The sequence below is a fragment of the Pogonomyrmex barbatus genome, unplaced genomic scaffold, assembly GCF_055798465.1.
Source record: "Pogonomyrmex barbatus isolate J1 unplaced genomic scaffold, ASM5579846v1 scaffold1, whole genome shotgun sequence".
Taxonomy (NCBI): Eukaryota; Metazoa; Arthropoda; class Insecta; order Hymenoptera; family Formicidae; genus Pogonomyrmex; species Pogonomyrmex barbatus.
In genome coordinates, this window is record NW_028297098.1 from 12,467,839 (window position 1) to 12,485,803 (window position 17,965).

The following is a 17,965-nucleotide window of genomic DNA, read 5'->3' on the forward strand; positions in this document are numbered from 1 at the left end:
ATAAATAAATAAATAAATAAATAAATAAGAATGTCGGTTAATGTTTTTACGTGTTTCTCCTTTCGTGAATCGTCAAAAGGTTGATTCTTCGCGAGAGAGAGGGAGCGTCGTCTTCCGCCGATCACGCGAGGAATCATACTCGATCGGATCGGGAAGACTTCGGCGACGAAGCATTGCTTTACACCAGCTACTTGTAATATTATTAGTGTGAAGCATTCGACTTGTACGCGCCATGACAAGATAAATAAATTCACGCGGAAAAAAAAAAGGTGAACGGTTCACATATCAAGTTAGCATTTCATTATTTTCATTATTCACGAATGCCCATGACAATTAGGTCCGTCCGTTCTCTACGTTGATTCCGTACCCTCCCCGCGCGCAAAAAAGTCGTACAAATCGATGGATTACACATCGTTGTAATAACTTGCGTCAGGCTGGATGCACGAGTGAACGAGGGCACGATACTCTGTCGGCTCCTAATTACAGACTTCTTACGAAGCGATTGCGTTTACCGTTATTACTCCGATACTTCACTCTTGCTGTTAGCTTACGACGGTGTGCTCTTTATCGAAGCGCACAGCAAAAAGACCGAATGACCAATCGATAAAACGATGAACGTATAAACACTGCCTTCGTATGGTAAAAAATTTGAATTAAAAAATTAATCGGTTATTCACCGGTGCATCCATCCCGCAGCGGTCGTAAAAGAACATAGCTGCCTGTATATGTCAGATATTAGCGAATAAACAAAACAAAAAAAAAAAGAAGAAGAAGAAGAAACGATCGAGTAAGAAGAATCGATGATCGATCACTATCTGTTAATCGCTACCGTTACACACGTACGTGGATTGCGTTATTTCTGAACGTTATAGCGATTTCTCAGACAGGCAGCCTGGGTGTGCACCTGCCACCACATTAACACCGGCAAATGAGAAAGATTATATAAACGAAATTCCGATTACATAGTTACGATGGTATTATTGTACCGATCACTATTGATCTTTAGTGATTAATGTCCCATCAGCAAGCAGGTGTCAGAGACTCATGAGTGTTGCATGTGCCATACAGAACAGATATCTGTAGTACAATTCCAGGCATTCTTAATTTTTTTTTTTTTTAAAGAGAAGCGCATTTATTATTAATAGACGTTATTAAACAGATCTTTGTTTATACAGAATATAAAATAACGTAAGTTGTGGATCGAGTGATAAGTGGAGATTCGACGAGAAACTTGTATAAAAGAAGAGCCGTTTTCTGATTTTACAATTTATATCGAAAAATATGTCATATTCTACTACTATACAGCTACTCCAATACATCTATGTTTTATCAATAATAAGATTTCGAGATATTTTAGCAATTCATACAAATTGATTAATCATTTAATGATGAAATAAAATACGAAAATAATTTTAAATCAAAAAGAAAACTGTACAGTATTTTATTTTTATTAAGAGAAAATATATTCCTTAAGAAGACAAAATTTATCACATTTGTAAATCTCGCTGTTCACAAAACATTTTAATATCAAGATAGAGCAGTGATATACTTTAGCAAAACTATATCTAAAAAAATGTTATACATTCAAAATCTGTTTGCGAACAAAATTTGTCAAATTGAATGAGTTTATCTCAAATTCTATTCGTCCGTGATTATTGATTAAGTACAGTTTCATCGTAGAACCTTCCAATACTGATTAATCCAAAATGGAATATTCTTTGTGTACATACGAATCAGTGTATGCATATACTGTGCAAATTAAGTGCATTCGCGAATAAACTAAAAATAAATTAATACTGATTTTGTCGAACGGAGATCAGAACAAATATCTATAAATTTACACTCGTTCCTGCATTTACGTAAATTAAAAAGAATACTATATTTATTTTCAATTATTAAATCAAAATCTTTGTGTAAACAATTTGTATTATTTAATCTAAGATGTTCTAATGAATATACAAAATTAAGTTCTTTAAAATCTAAGACCACACCTCTACTCTAATTTGTAAGAATTAAACAAGACGCGATTCGGACTAAACAAAGAGATTATTTGCACAAACATATCTAATTCATATATGATGTATATGTTGTGTGTGTGTGTGTGTGTGTGTGTGTGTGTGTGTGTGTGTGTGTGTGTGTGTTGACATGCGCGCATGTACGGATAAGCACGAGAACAACTCGTCACAGGAAAGGAATGTTCTGCATGAAAATTCTAATGTAAGCAACTCTTATTAAAGACAATTGTCTCGCTTTGAAGAATGATTCTTGTTCCGTGTACATCCGCCCATCAGCGTCGATTTGTGTGCGTGTACGTATATGTTGAGCATTGTTGTTAGTTCTTTCTTTTTATAAAGATAGTGCAAATTGTGCGTCCTATATAACATGGATGAAATTGCATCTATGATAAGGAATGTCAATTATATATGTAAAAAAAATTACTTGTTAGTGAGATAAAATATGTAAAAAGGGCGGGAGAGATGCCATCTCTGGCAGCATTGTCCACACTTTCGCGATTTAATTTTAATTCTTTTTTTTTTCTCCTTATAGCCGCGAATCCGACCCGTTAATCGTTAAAAGAAACACGAAGACGATATATGTATTTTCAGCAATTTATTAACGCGAACAAGGTAAAACGCAAAATGAAATATCAACGGAGTTATAAGATTTTTCCGAGATCAAGTCGCGAAAAATAGAGATCTGCTGTAACAATTGATGATTTAAACTACCGACCGAATCGACGGCGTTGCGTAAAGACCTTCGCGATCGTACCGCGTTACCACCCCTTGATGTCAGATTCGCTCAACGGAAATGTGTATTTCTTGGGAGCAGGCGATCTATTAATGTCGGTTTCTGGATTGACGCCCTGTGCTTACGCGAGAATCTTTTGTAAGAAAACGAGTATAAATAAAATTGTCGCGGATGCCGCCGGAAGCCTTCGTACCAGAGAGATCCCCGCGAGATTTTCTTGGCAAACGGCAATTCCGGACTTCTTCGCTAAACGCGCGTTATTAATGAGGAACCGGGAATAATAACGACGTCTTATCCCTCCGTGCAATCTCCGCGCAATATAAGAACGTAACGAACGCGATCGCAAAATTCCCCGCGTGAATCCGCATGCGTGTGCGAGTGCGCGACTTCCACAGAGATCCATGCGGCGAGCTGTACTTCACAATTTTCCTCTCGGCCGCGAAACTAATTATAGATTCCGCCTGACGCAAGGTGTTGTTCGCGCGCTCTATTTTCACCCGAGCGAATAATCCCGCCGCGCGAAACGCGTGTCGGAACTGCAACCGCGAAGATACGCGCGGCACGGAGGGTGGCGCGCACCCACGTCACGTTCGCGATTCCGGCAACCCGATCTCCAGCATCTCCCCTCCCCTCCCCCCGCAACCCCGCGTGAAGACGGTACCGACTGACCGGAACGATCCAAAGGACGTACTAATCTTGATGGTACGGACCGGGGATTTTTCTATTTTCCTTATACCAAATTTTACTTGATTTCAAAAAAAAAAAAAAAAAAAAGAAAATCGGATCGCGTTGCTTCCTCGGACGGACGGCTGGAAATCACGTCCGACGTCACTCGCGGCTGCGAGTCAGATTCCGAAAGAAGTTCGGCGCCCGCGTTTAATTTCGTTGCACGGTTCGTTTTAGACGCATGGAAATACCAGACGCACTTTCGACATTCCGACGAACGCCTATAGCACCCCGATTTCCCGTCGACCCTAAGTCGAAGAACGAGTCTCTCTCTTTCTTTCGCCTCCCTTTCTCTCCCACCCGCACGTCAATCCATCCGCGCGCGATCTCTCTCTCTCTCTCTCTCTCTCTCTCTCTCTCTCTCTCTACTTCTCCCTTTCTTTCCCGTTACCTCGACGGTGCATGCTATTGCGACTAATGAAAGTTACGCGGCTTTCCACCGTTGGAATGGTCTGAGGAAGGTGCGACTTATAATCTTTCTTCCTTTTCCTTCTGACTTTTTTTTTCTCTTTCTTTTTGGTAGGTAGGACATATGCATATTGCGACATTAATCAATTCTTCCGTCACGGTCACCGGAAATCTATCTGCATATGTATACGTGTGTAAACGAGAAGTGCTACTTCAACCGATGAGACACAACCGATGTCGATCGGTGCGGCGTCAGGTACACAGGATGAGACGTGCGCAACATCACACACACACACACACACACACGCGCGCGCGCGCGCGCGCGCGCGTGTGTGTGTGTGTGTGTATCATCGTCGGTTGCCGCTCTCGCGAAGGCTTCAGCCCGAGTGAAAGCTCCTCGAACAACGGCATACTCCGTGGAAGAGAAAAGGCCCGAATTTTCGCCGCGACTTTAGAGCCAAAATACGGGCCCGATCGTGTGTTGTGTTGCGCGAGTCTCATAAATATAAACGATAAAAAGCTATGTATATACATATATGTATACATACATTTTTAATCGGAATGGTTCAGACACTTTGATAGATAAATGTTTAAATATAGATAATCTCTTGACGGATTTTTTTTTCCCTAAACACATAAATTAAGAGCAATAATACAAATTTATAAAATCAAACGTTTAAGGTGATCCCCAAAACGGAAACAGATATGTCAGATTGATACGAAAGATTTGTCACAGCTGTTAAATAGAAAATGAAACTTTAGCAGACTCGAAGTTGCCACGAACTACTAGTCTTCTTTCATATACAAAATTATTCAATTTCTTTCATTTCTTTGATTTTATCTAATATAAAACTGGATGAAAAAAAGGACAAACTTCTGAACTAGTTCAATCTACTATTAATATTTCAGCGATCACCGTTGTGTTTTACATAAGAGACGGATCATATGAGAAAAGTGCCTGAATCATTCCGACGTCGATTGCAAGAAAGATAATGAGGACGTTGGAAGTAATAATAATAATAATAATAATAATAATAATAATAATAATAATAATAATAATAAACAAAGATAAATAAGAGGACAAAAGAGAGAACTTAATTGAGAATTGCCTGAGCAAGACACTAACCTTTCCGCGGTGGCGCGGGAACAGTTTCTCTCTCTCTCTCTTTTTCTCTCTTTCTGTCTCTCTCGCTTTCTTTTTCTCTCTCTCTCTCTCTCTCTCTCTCTCGCTCTCTCTGTGTACTCGTATCGTCTCTGTGTGTTCACGAGAGAGCGCCGGCCCTTTGATAAGGGTGCTCGCGGATCTGACCCAGGTGCCTACGCTGCTTGGCAGCGGCCGCCGCTGCGCCTGTCGCCAACATACATACAGCATGAGTGTGGTCAGCAGGACCGTCATTTCCATGATTACATCATCACTTTTCGCCGCGCGGATCCGCGGGGGATCCGCGCCCATCCGCCCGTCTCGGCCCGCTAAAAAAATCTAGAATCTTGCCGCTATTATCAGTGCAAAAACGACACACATCGGAGAAGGAACCCGTGTCACGATGAAAAATCAGCACTTCTCCGACCGATGATCGACAATACGGACGGCGAATGGGAATTTTTGCTATTTGAAACATATACCCGCGAGTAATAAACCTGAACCGGGGAGAGTACCTTCCAATTTTTTTTTTTTTTTCTTTGTGCCACGGGTTCCGACCACGACGACGTCGCTACGATGCTGTTGGTCACCGAGACAGAAACGGTCTCTACACCGCCGTGCACGGAATAGCTACCTCTTCCGAGAGCGATCGGGATGATTCGTGGCGACGTCGTCGGATAATGCTGATCGTTGCCTCCAGTCTACGATCGATGCGCGAGCACGCGATCGTTAAACGCGATCCCCGTCTCCGGAGACCGCGGAAGCTACTAAATGCCTGAAACTCGCGCGAAATACTGTGGACATGGAAAATACTGCAGAAATAACGGTAACGCGCGACACTCATCGATGCCCGCACCCGCGTAAGAATACACATTTACTTCTGCACTTCTTACTTTCGGCTCGAGCATCGCGAGCGTGGAATATATGGAGACACGTCGCTGCTCCAATCGCGACAATTATTACCTTGGAGAAATCCTTGAGATTTACGTCTATTTCTACTATATATAAAATTAACTTTAGTCTTGCCTTAAAATTTACTCTATACTTTTTTCTAATTTTTAGAATTAAAAAAAGATAAAAATAATTAAACCGAGACGATCTAAACTTTTCACCGCTCCGTCAACAAAATATTTTTTTTTAAAATATGTAATAAAAAATATAATAATTATTGATATACACTGATTAATTCGTTTTAACGTATTTAAATTCTCCTTGCTCAAGAGTATTATATTGCGATGAAACAACGATTCACGATGATGTTTTCTTGTTCCGATCTCTCACGTGGCTCACGTTCGATCGTATTCTTTAGGCCTGAGGCAAATCTGCCTCTACCAGAACACTGTAAAAATACTGTAAGTCATCAGTGAAATTGTGCATTCCTGAAATAATATATTAATGTTAACATTCCTCGCCTTCTCGCGGGGGAGGGGGGGGGGGCCGAGACATGACTTCGTCGGAGCACACATATTTACTTACTTACTTATTTACCTATTAAACAAAATCTACCGTATAGATATGACACCTCCCTTTCGCTTCTCGTCGCTTCTAGGTACATCGGAGATTTTTGCGTGTACGTATATGTATTTATATATAAAACTCGTTAAATATCGACTCGAGGGAAGAATCTATTACTTAACATTGGGCTTCCTCTCAACTTTTCGCGCGCGATCAAAATCGCACTTTTGATTCTCGTCAGTGAAATAATCAGGTAAGTCTTTATCATGTAAGCTAAAAAAGAAATGTATCCAACCATTCTACTCGTTCCTAACAACAATGAGTATTCGGATTACATCTACCTGTTGCTTCGGCCCTCAACCTCATATAAATATATCTATATAAACAGCTAAATCTTTATATAAAAATAAAATTAAATAAACGTATAAAATAATATAATATATAGCGATAATATAATATATATGTGTATATATATATATATATGATTTTTGCATAGCGTCATATTTAAATATTACTTAAAGACTATGCCATCAAAAAGAGTATTGAGTATGTCTATAAGATAATTTGTATAAATACGTGCGCTAAAATCATTATTCGATTCTCCTTTGTTTGTTCTTTCTGCGGGGATGAGGGGGAGGAGAGGCGTGGTCGCGCGATAATGAGAAAACAAAAAAAGAGAGAAAGTACTTTTTCAACGCATAGTCTTATCCGTATCGTCTGGATTCCGCTACTAGTAAACGCTAGAACCATCAGTCCTGAAAATATTGTTTGGTCCCTGGGTAATATTCTCCCTCCACCTATTATTGCCTGGCTAAAAAAAATCCTACATTATATTTATTAGGCTACCTATCGGTAATTAGGCTACCAGCCATCGTATGGCGTGTCGCGCGATAGATCCGTTTGTATTTATTACCGATGAGATTACGATGAATCCTCGCTAAATGGCTCGCTAATCCGATCGCTAATCGTGCTATTGATGACGATCATCTCTGAATCATCTCGATCTTTGATCCGTTTTTTCTTTTTTTTCCCTCAAACCGCAGAATACTCGCGATTACGTTTTCTCGCGCGAACAGCGAAGAAGGCGGAAAAGGCAACCCGCGAGTCTACACAATTGAAAATATAGATTCTTCCTCTTTCCCGTTTACTTCGTTTTTGTTTTTCCGTTTTTCTTTTTTTTCAGATGACTATCGCTGCGCTCGCTAGGCGATTCGCGTAATTACTTCGCTAGAGCCGTTCGCAAAGAGTTACGTAATTAGAGGTACGGTTTTCATCCGGATGAGGCGGGAGCGAGGGAGAAGACAAAAGGGAAATTGTAATGTCAAGTGAGTTTCGTAGGAGAGGTGGACGGATCAAGTTATTAGTTGTTTAGTGTCGCGTGTTAGATCAACCCGAGGGATTCGAGTGGGGATTCTAGTGGTACTTCGTAGTAGCAATCGTCGTTAAAAATGTAAATTTAAAAAAGCGTGTTTATGAAACGCGCGAGAGATTAAAAAAGAGGAAAATAAAAAAAAGTAAGAAAAAGAACACCGAACTAAAATTCAATTAATGCACCACCACCACTCTAACGATAAACCATTATTTAAAACGGTTATGATTATTATTATTATTTTTAGCAAGGAGAAGAAACGTTCCTGACGACGGTACCTGTCTCCTCTTCCCGTCGTCGAAGCTAAAATTAAACTCGAAAGAAAGCTTTAAAAGAAAAAAAAAATCTACATTATGCAACACTAACATCGTCTCTACTTCAATAAATATATAATATATCCTCTGTGAAATCTACACACTGTACTACCTACACACGTACGTGTATTCGTAAAAATAGCTACAACAACGAAATGGCCTTTGATTATACTGCACTGAGTAATGCGCGACGGCGCGCGTTGCGGATCTCTCGTCGACCGTAAGAAAAATCCAACACGTGAGATATACGCAAATATACACATGTTTACATTTATAAAGGGTGTACCATATCGGGCATTCCCTTACGGCTTGTACGTCAAGAGACGCGAGCATTCACCGGGTAACTAGATGCCTTTCCATCGAGGGGGAGAAGATCTTCGCGTCGATCTTCCGTGTGTATTCGCGCCGGAAATATTCCCGAACACTCTGTATCTTTATTCGGCTCGTTGGATTTAAACAAGAGGCACCGATCGAACATCGCGTGCGTCAGTAAGTCGTAAACTCTCTCGTACCACTCTACGGGAAGCACTTTGGATATTGGTGAGGAGGACTGGACGGGATTTCTCGCGTATCTGAAATATCTCGGCGTGTATTTCGCTTCTTCTTTTTTTCCTCTTTCTCCTCTTTTCTTCCCGAAGACGAGACTCCGCGCGGGCTTCTTTCTGGCTAACGGTTCTCCGCGACGACGTCGTAATTCTCGGCCACGCCGATGCGACCGAGTTTAACGCGATCGTCCCGTCGTTGGATCACCGCGGCCTCCTTGGGACCACGGCGCGAAATTTGCCCGATTTTTAAGAGGACGAAGGCACCTCCGATCGACATGACATAAATATAGACATTTTTAAAAGTGAAAATATCGAATTTCAAGCAACGTTTTCTATTAAAGAAATTAATAATAAAACCGTAAATCAAAAATAATTTATTCTATTACATTTCACATCTTCAATGATGAAACTATTTCTCGCCTATGTGAGACAATTTCTTATTTTTCTCAGGATGCCTTCTGTGCAGTCATACATATGTATGTCCTTTAAAAATAGATTGATTTGAATTTCAGATCTATGAGTTTCTCAATCTATGAATTTCCTGGTACGTAAAGAGATACGTAACTATAAAGAGATATGTAATTAAAAGGAAAAATCAAAATCTTCATTTTCAACCAGGCAGAATACTTTCGTCCTCTTTTATCGAACAAAATTGTACCGTGTAGCGATTCTAAGACGGCTCAAGGGGAAAAGATGCGTTCCAGACGGCGAAACACGTGGCTGCTGGCGAACGGCACGATATCGGTTCTATGTAAAAAAAAAAAAAAAAGAAAGAAAGAAAGAAAGAAAAGCTTTCGGACTAGTACATAGCTACATCCACACGCGATACAGCACACACGAGTACGTATGTCTGCCCCTTCTCCACCTATATATTCGTTCCCGATGGAATCCCGCCGGAACACGGCCTATCTTCATCTGTTCTGCTCGCATTCTTTGCCTTCGCTCCTATCGCTATGATAACCCTGAATCATCGTGAAACAATTATTTCGAAGGCGGTGCATATAAATTACACGCTAAGGCATTCACGTAACTATTATTATCTGAACTGACGCGACTAGTAAATGACTGATTTCGGTTGTGTCCTATACTTTAAACTATCCTCGCAAAAAATACTCACTAACCGCTACGATGATGACGACGATAACGATGATGATGATGATGATGATGATGATGATGACGGCGATGATAATCGGGACGACGAGGACGACGACCGACGATGATAACGGAGATAATGACGCGATAAAAGATAACTGATAACTACGACGATGCGACATGAATAATAATAATTAATAGCTACAAGAGCAATCAGCTCGTAATTAACAATTATCATCTTACAGATTTATGATTGTATACGTCTTATGTATTAATTGGCGAGGCTCCCGGCAAATTAAAATCTCTAATGTCATTTCTCTGATTTGCATTTCATTATCAACGTTGCATTATTCATTCTCGTTCTTTTCTCCCGTGATAACTGATTTTCGAATAATGTATAAAAATTGGCACCGGACATCGAGATTAGACGGACAATCCTGCACGGCCATTATTGTGTATCTCAACAATACAATTTACAGATAAAACAAAAAAATGATCAAAAACTTGTTTTCTAAACAGCATTTCATCCTGATCTCATTGCCGTTAATTATTCGCTGCCCATCTAATCCCTTGAAAGATTCACAGTACGAGAAAAAAAGAACGATCAAATTCGACTTTTCGAATCGTTCAGCGAAGAGCGTCACCAATCGTCACCGACGTGCTGCATGCGGTATATAATATTATTAATAATAATAATAATAATAAAAGCGCACGGTGCGCGCGCGTATCTCTTAAAAAAAAGAAAAGGAAAAAAAAAAAAACACTTCCGCGTATAAAAAGCCCCGCATAGACAGAGGTGGAGGCGGAGAGGCGGTTTATCTCAACCACCTCCGTGTCCCTCGTACCGCGGGGGAATACGGCAGGAGCGATCAACGAGCAAACAACCCACCAGAATGATCAGCAGTGGCATACTCGGTGAGCAACGGCGATGCGGCCAGGGCGGCATAGTTGGCGTAGTCCGCGTACGGCGTGTAGATGAGTCCGTGAGGATCGCCGGCCGACAGGAGCGAGCCGGGCGGTCCGGAACCGTTCAGCAGGGACGCGGCGGTCGTCGGCACCGATATCCGCGGCGAGAGGATCAGGGGCGCGCCCAGGGGCGCGCTCGGAGTCCGCATCGGCGTCGCCAGGCCCGGCAACAGGCGTTGAGTCTCCGCCGCGGCGGCGGCTACCCGCCGCCACTCCTCGTCGCAGGCTGCAACAACGGGTGACACTGAATAGCTTATTTCCCTGCGTTACGATCACGTCGCCTGGGCATAACCGCCGGGCACGGAACGGTGAGGCGTATCCAGGGAGAAGGATTCAAATTTTTGAAACAAGTTATGATTTACAAAGCCTAACATTTTTCTCGTTCAACATCAGGAACGAGGAGATCTTTTTTTTTAAGCTCTAAAATATCCAAAAAAGTAATTTATTAATGCAAAAAAATTGCTGTTTATGTGTTAACGGAATTGATAACGCTCCTTGTCCGTTCTCTCGAAAAAAATCCTGGATACGCTCATGAGACACTCGATTCATTATCGGAAAAATTCGAAAGCGAGCTTAAAATCTGGATTACAATATATTGATAAGTTAAATGAAATCTCTATTAGAAGTAATTTAATAAAAAAAAATGCAGGTCAATATCTGACAGAAAAACTTGCTTTTCCATTCTTCTTCTTCGTTCACAGAGTCTTGATTTCAATAACCACGTATACCTCGTATTCGCATTTCTCAAGCAAAGTTTCTCTTTGAAGTATCTTTTAAGATATGTCTTTCACATCTCTAATAGAAGCGATTGATTAAATTAGTTCTGGACAGATAAAATAGATACGCGAAGAATCATTAGCCAAGGAAGATTAAGCTTAAGGAGAATCTGTTAGGCACTTCACGATCATTGCAAATTCTTGCTTCTGACTCGCTACACGAGAATCACAACCATTAATATTCACAATGTTTGCTCACGCTTGTTCTCGAAACTTTTCCAACAACTATGTATACCGGGAATCCCAGATTTGACTGAGAAGAGAGTCGTATTATTGCGGAGTCGTATTATTTCAAGAGAATTATTTCGTTAGATTAGTCATTAATACGCGCTAGAGAATGATCACATTAATCGGCATAATAATGTCGTTTACCACGCGTTTCCTCCAATGCAACGAGATAAAATGAGATGGTCGCAATAAAGTAATTCTTTATTAAGTGGATTTCTCATCAGGGAGCCTATTGCCTCGAATGGCGGTATATCTTTAGATTCTTAGATCTATGATTCCCGATCTCGGATCGCGGAACGTGCCCGTGCGGCTCTTAAGCGGGCATAATGAGACAAGTTCTGCGAACAGTACCTGCCGCGGCGGCAACCTTTGTATTCGAATCCCGGTAAGTCCCATTGATAATGGCGAGTTCCATTAGCTGCCTCTTCTTTAGCTCATCCTCGCCGTCAGCCTGCTAACAATCGACATTACCGTCAGAACGCACCACCGGAGGTGCAACGATAATTATTCTACGAATAGAGGGGGAGCACGACGTGTACAGATCTGTACAGATCTTTTCCATTTACATATGAAAGCGCCGATTGTATCGTCAACATCGTGAGCACGCACGAGGTCACTCACTTCGGAAGTGGCATATACATATTTTGAGCGTCGATAGAGCCCACTTATAATCACGTTATTTCGAACATTGCAGAAAAAAATTAACATTAAAAAAAGAATATCAAATCGCACAAATTTGTCAAATGTTGAGAATTTTTGTCTCTCTTTCTTTTCAACAAAAGTCTCCTTGAAATTTTTAGACCCCGATCGAAATTAGAGAGAAGAGAGAATGAATTTGTGGGAAAGTCTCCCGGCGAGATCTCTCTTCTCTTTCTTAGCGCACGGGACTAGGATCATTTATAAGAGTGTACAATTGGAACTTTCTCACCACGGGCACGAGCAGCTTCTTGACTTCCTCGACAGCGCGGGCGAGCTTCACGGTGGCACGATTCTCGGTGTCCTCGACAGTGAGTAACACGTGCAACTCGTCCGTCAGGTGTTCCCAATTCGGCTTGCCCCGATTCTGTTCCTCCTGGTTAATCAACACGTCACGCAATTGTTATACGCACCCAAGCACTTGCTGCATAATACATGTACACCCCGCAGATACAAACTTACACAGCCACTGAGTTTACGTAAAATTACCGTTGCAAATAGTAACATGAAAAAACAAAATACAAAAAAACTTCAGTGCCTGGCGATAGAAAAGAAATATTAAAAGCAGTATCGCGTGATTGATATAACCTTTGATATAACTCTTGACATAGTATTATAGCTCAAATAAATTCGACTAACGAAGCACTGAGCGTAAATTTTTATCGCGGGCTTTTGTCAACCAAATAAACGGCAGTGATAATAATCGAGGAATACATTTGGCATTCACGTTGAACGGCGTGGAAATAATAGATACAGACATCAAATTCACTTCAAATTGTACATCGAGTTCGTTTCTACATGTATACTTACGAGAAAGCATTTCGCTCGTGTACCACGTGCAGCTTGAAAAAATACGCTGGTTTAATGCTCTATATGAATCACTCACAGTTAATTCTAAACCCATTTGTCGCTGTCCCTGATATGATTCCCCGATATTTATTGCAAGCATTCCTTACTTAGAGTCTATATTAGCTTCACAATATTAATTTAAAAAAAAGTATTATTTATATATAATTCACACCAATTATCTGTACTCACGACATTCGTAAGAGAAATATAGTAAAGCGCAATTAAGAAAAGTAAATCTATGATTAGTAGAACTAATCGTTATTAAAATAATCATCATCGTCTGTTATTAATTTCAGATCGTTATCATTAACGAACATGACGTATCTCTTCGCGATATTTTACATCAATGAATGTTGCTCTTTTCAATTAGCATTGAGAACGTTCTTCAAACAAATTTTAATTTTTTTTAAAGAGTTCTTTCATGATTAGACGAAAAAAATTTTAGTTTAACAGATTTCAGCTTTCAAACTTTTTTACCTTCTTTTTGTCCCTCATCGACCCTTTTCCGCGCACCATGATTTTGCATCCTGTCTCTTGTTCCAGTTGTTTCGCGGTCATACCCCGTGGCCCTAAAATCCTCCCGACAAAGTTGAACTGCGAATCATACGACGTAAAAACTTATTAAAATCTTCCATTTTTGTGAGACTAACATGAACCGGAGAAAAGTCAATCCTCCATAACAGAAATATTCGAAAGAAAAGAAACTAATACTATATAGATAAGAAAAACTAAAAAAATCATTAAATTTATCACCGAAAAAAATTTGATCTTAACAAAAATATTCGAAGAAAAAAAAGATAACACTATGTAGATAAGAAAAATGTAAAAATCACCAAATTTATCACCGAAGAAAATTCGATCCTAATTTCACAGATATATTCAAAGGAAAAGATAACACTGTATAGGAAAGGAAAACTTAAAAATTCACTTTTCCAAATTTATCTAATCGTTATAGTCTTATTTTCATTCCGATAATTTGAATGCATACGTGTGTGTAAATTTTATATAGATAGCGGCATACTTAATAAATCTAAATAAATAAATACATATCATCTAGTTTTATGCGAAGCGTTAGGTGCTAAACTTGGCTTGTACAATCGTGTGAAAAAAAGACTGTTCTTCACGAGATATCCAGTTTCATTGTTGGATCCCGGTAAATAAAGGCGGATAAGTTTAGACGGTGAATCATCCGCGACTCTTTAAGCCGATGCTGGCCCATTTCTTTTTATTTTTTTCTTAAAAATTCCATTCCCGAGCGTTTTATTATACATAATTGAAGCGTGTTTAATTGCAGTGGAAGAACAGATTAGACTCGAGAAAGACTAGAAAGACCTCGTTTCATTTATCTGAAACAAATGTAATTCAACGTAATAAACACATAACGGAGAATAATTGTGATCCTGGCATTTCAGTGTAAAATTATGCAATCGTTTCGAAAGATAAGATGACGAGTTACTGCGCTAGGCGCTCCATAGAAGTTCTCGATGATAAGAACTATGCGTCGATATCGCGAAGTAGTATCGAAAACTCAGTATCAATCAGTATGAAATCAGTACACGATAATCGAATAATTGCCGAGTCGATGGGCGTACAAAGCGAGACCGCGTGTCGCGCGATAACGAACGAATCGATCGATCATTCGTAAGAGGCTCGTTCATATAATGAGCTAATAATCGTGGACGCCCGCGATCTTCGATCGTTCTCGTGTGCGTGAAAAAAAAAAAAAAAAAACCGCCCGCCTAATTTTTTTTCCTCCGCCCATTTATTTCCTCTAAATGAATAAAATGTAGCAGCACGGGGATTTGGACAAAGGAGAAGAGGATCTAGAGAGAACTCGTTCGAAGGGGTTAATAAGCTTACGACCCGGTTATTACGTCTCAATGAGAGCCAACCGCGCGACGGCAGAAGCGCGCGCGAGCGAGACGAAGAAACGGAGCGTGGAGAAGGAAAGGGAGTCGGTCTCTTCGGCGCGAACCCTATTTCGGGCGTTACAGAAATAACATTCAGCGTTCGATGTTCGGTGCACGCAGCGCATCGCTCGATCCCTCGCGTCTCCCGAGAGATCGGCGAACGATACTCTTCCTCTCCGCGCGGGCTCACGGAGAAAATTACTTCCCGTTACTGGAAGACGCGAGACGCGTCCAAGAAACGCGAAAGATGTAAATTTTCGAGGACTCACAAACGTGAACGATTATCGTGACAATCCGGGAGGTGCGCCAAGCTAATATTATACACGTACGCCGCGAGTCCCTCGCGGTACTCACATCTGGGTGTTCCTTAACGGGCACGTAGACCTTCTCTGTGAGCGTCGTGAGGTCGCCCTCGGCTTCCGGCAAGACGAGCGGCTCCTTCTTCACTCCGCTGATTTGAAAAAGGCTCGCCCGCACTTTCGCAATCTCTGTAATATGAAAATAATTCAGCCATCAGTACGTGATTATTAACAATTCACTCGAATTCGCGAAGAATCGAAAAACTAATTATGATCTGGGTTCACCTAAATTGGGAAATTAGCGCATCCCATTTTCAAAATTTCGATATATAATTCATCTAGCTCCTTTTTGAAAGTTTCACAGCTCAAAAAATTATAATTATAATTAAAGATAAAAAAGTAAATATTTCTTCGGATATCTCTCTTTAGATGTCTGCTTAGCGTTTCTCCTTCTTGATCTCTCCTTTGTTGTTTCTTTTGTGCTTCAAATGGAATCAATCTGAATTCGTCAATAGTTTTCGATGGGAGAACTTTCGGAGAACTCGTACAGGGTCTCGGTGTGACACGCCGATTGTGATGAATGGCCAATCTACGGGGGGAATCTAGGGTGACCGTTATGTTAACGAGGAAAACGAAACGAAGCGCAAGCGAAATGGAACCGCGTGCATCCTTCATTCGATAATACGTCACGCGATTGGTCTTTATATGCGGCGTCTGACTGTATAGCGATAACGATAACGTATAAGCATACCTATGCACGCACGCACGCATGCACTTACATGACTTATCCGTGCGTTAAACGTAGCGCTAATAACGGCGCTGCGAATCTAACTGTTGGGCGTGGCATCGCTTTTAAGTTGCAATCAGAAAGGTCTTTCTGAAATTTTCTTAATCGGCTCTTTGTTCATTTGTTTTTTAAATCAATACCTTAGCACAGGACAGTTGACAATAGAGCGATTGACACACAGCAGAAACAATTAGAAGAATTGTCTACGTCATTTGAGCGAGGAATACTTTAACCCTTCACTTCTTAAGGAAATTTCGAAATTTTATTAAGCAAATTAAAAAATTTACACTTACGTTTAAAAAACATTCTTCACATTTATGTGTTGAATTAAAATTAAATAAAATTTAAATCGTGGTTTATAAACTACAATTAAATAATTATCATCAATCATGTGTATAATGCATAAAAACCTATTGTAATTCATACATAAAAGAAATGGCACTAATATTACACAAGAAATTAATTATTTGTACCATAAACAATATATTTTTCTTTAAAAAAGAAAAAAAAATTGTTTTTCAAACTATCTAAATATTAAATCTAATTCAGTGCTATTGAAGTAATCAACTCCGATTTTGGGATTTTGACATAAAAGGAAATCGCGCTTAGACGATCGGGCTCCGCGTAGAGGCCGATCGCAAAAGGTCCACCCTCCGGCTAGGTGAGCTAAAGGTGACTTTGTTTATCCCGTGTTCAATCGACAAACCGTGCATCGGTATATCGCGATGAAGGATCGCGGGGCCCTCCGTCGTGCGATCCGGTCGTGCTCTTACAGCGCATATATCCGCCGTAACCGTAAAGGTCAACGTTCCGCGTCTGCCCCACTTTCTCGCATGCCTGACCTCTTCGACTCTTCGTCGTCTTCCCCGTGCCAATGATCCGTGCGCACGCGACGATACCGAGGCCCACGATGTGACCGCAAAATCCTCGCTTTTCGCGTAAACCATTCGTAAATCACGCGTGTAACCGTAACCGTGCCGAGGCCGAAGCGACTGAAATTTGTCCCGGTCTGAAAGGACGTAAAGGCTGCTACGTAACAATCCGCGCCTTCCTCACCTGTCCCGAGATCGCTTCGCATAGATAAATCATGCAATCGAAAAATTCAAACCCGATGGGCTTCGACCTGCTCAACTACTTACGCATGTCTTTCATTTTGGACAATCTGTCCGCTCTCGAAACTCGTCTCTCAACGGACTGTATGGAATTAAACGTGTGTTTTCAATCACGTAATTTTGTTCTTCCGATTCGAGAAAATCTTATGTCATAGAGGTGCAAATTTATGAATAAACGATGAGCAAATATAATTTCCGTTTCGTATTAAATGCATCCTTAATGTCACAAATGAATCGATCAGTGGCTGCGCAATAAATCGTTTACGGCAGTTAATGACTACACATTAAATTCGCTTCCTCTAATGAAGCACTCGATTATCTTGAAGAGAAGCCGATTATTAAGCCTCTCAATGGACGCGCTGTTTTTATTCAACGAGGAAAGACAGGTGGAGCGCGACTCGGAACGACGTATATAATTGAGGAATCTTTTGCAGATCGCGAGGCACTCTCAAAGCGCTCGCTTGAAAATCGTCGTCGCAAAAAAATGTTAATGTCGCATTTGTCGGAGGAGTATCTCGCGGGAAAATCTCGAGCCGATCGATCG

At 40.7% G+C, this 17,965-nt stretch overlaps 1 protein-coding gene across 8 annotated transcripts in view; it reads right to left on the reverse strand.

Annotated features, from left to right (window-relative positions):
• how (protein held out wings) overlaps positions 1-17,965 on the reverse strand; it is a 36,775-nt gene that overhangs the window by 3,187 nt on the left and 15,623 nt on the right. Inside the window, exons 2-7 of one of the 8 annotated variants that reach the window (XM_011635519.3) lie at positions 15,578-15,711; positions 13,791-13,907; positions 12,697-12,840; positions 12,120-12,222; positions 10,688-11,008; positions 5,009-5,230 (exon numbers count right to left, since the gene is read on the reverse strand). In XM_011635519.3, coding sequence (XP_011633821.1) covers positions 5,145-5,230; positions 10,688-11,008; positions 12,120-12,222; positions 12,697-12,840; positions 13,791-13,907; positions 15,578-15,711 — 905 coding nt within the window. In that variant the 3' untranslated portion in view covers positions 5,009-5,144. Of the gene's footprint in view, positions 1-5,008; positions 11,009-12,119; positions 12,223-12,696; positions 12,841-13,790; positions 13,908-15,577; positions 15,712-17,965 lie in introns of those variants that run through there. The other 7 variants (XM_011635521.3, XM_011635520.3, XM_011635522.3 and 4 more) reach the window with 7 other exon arrangements.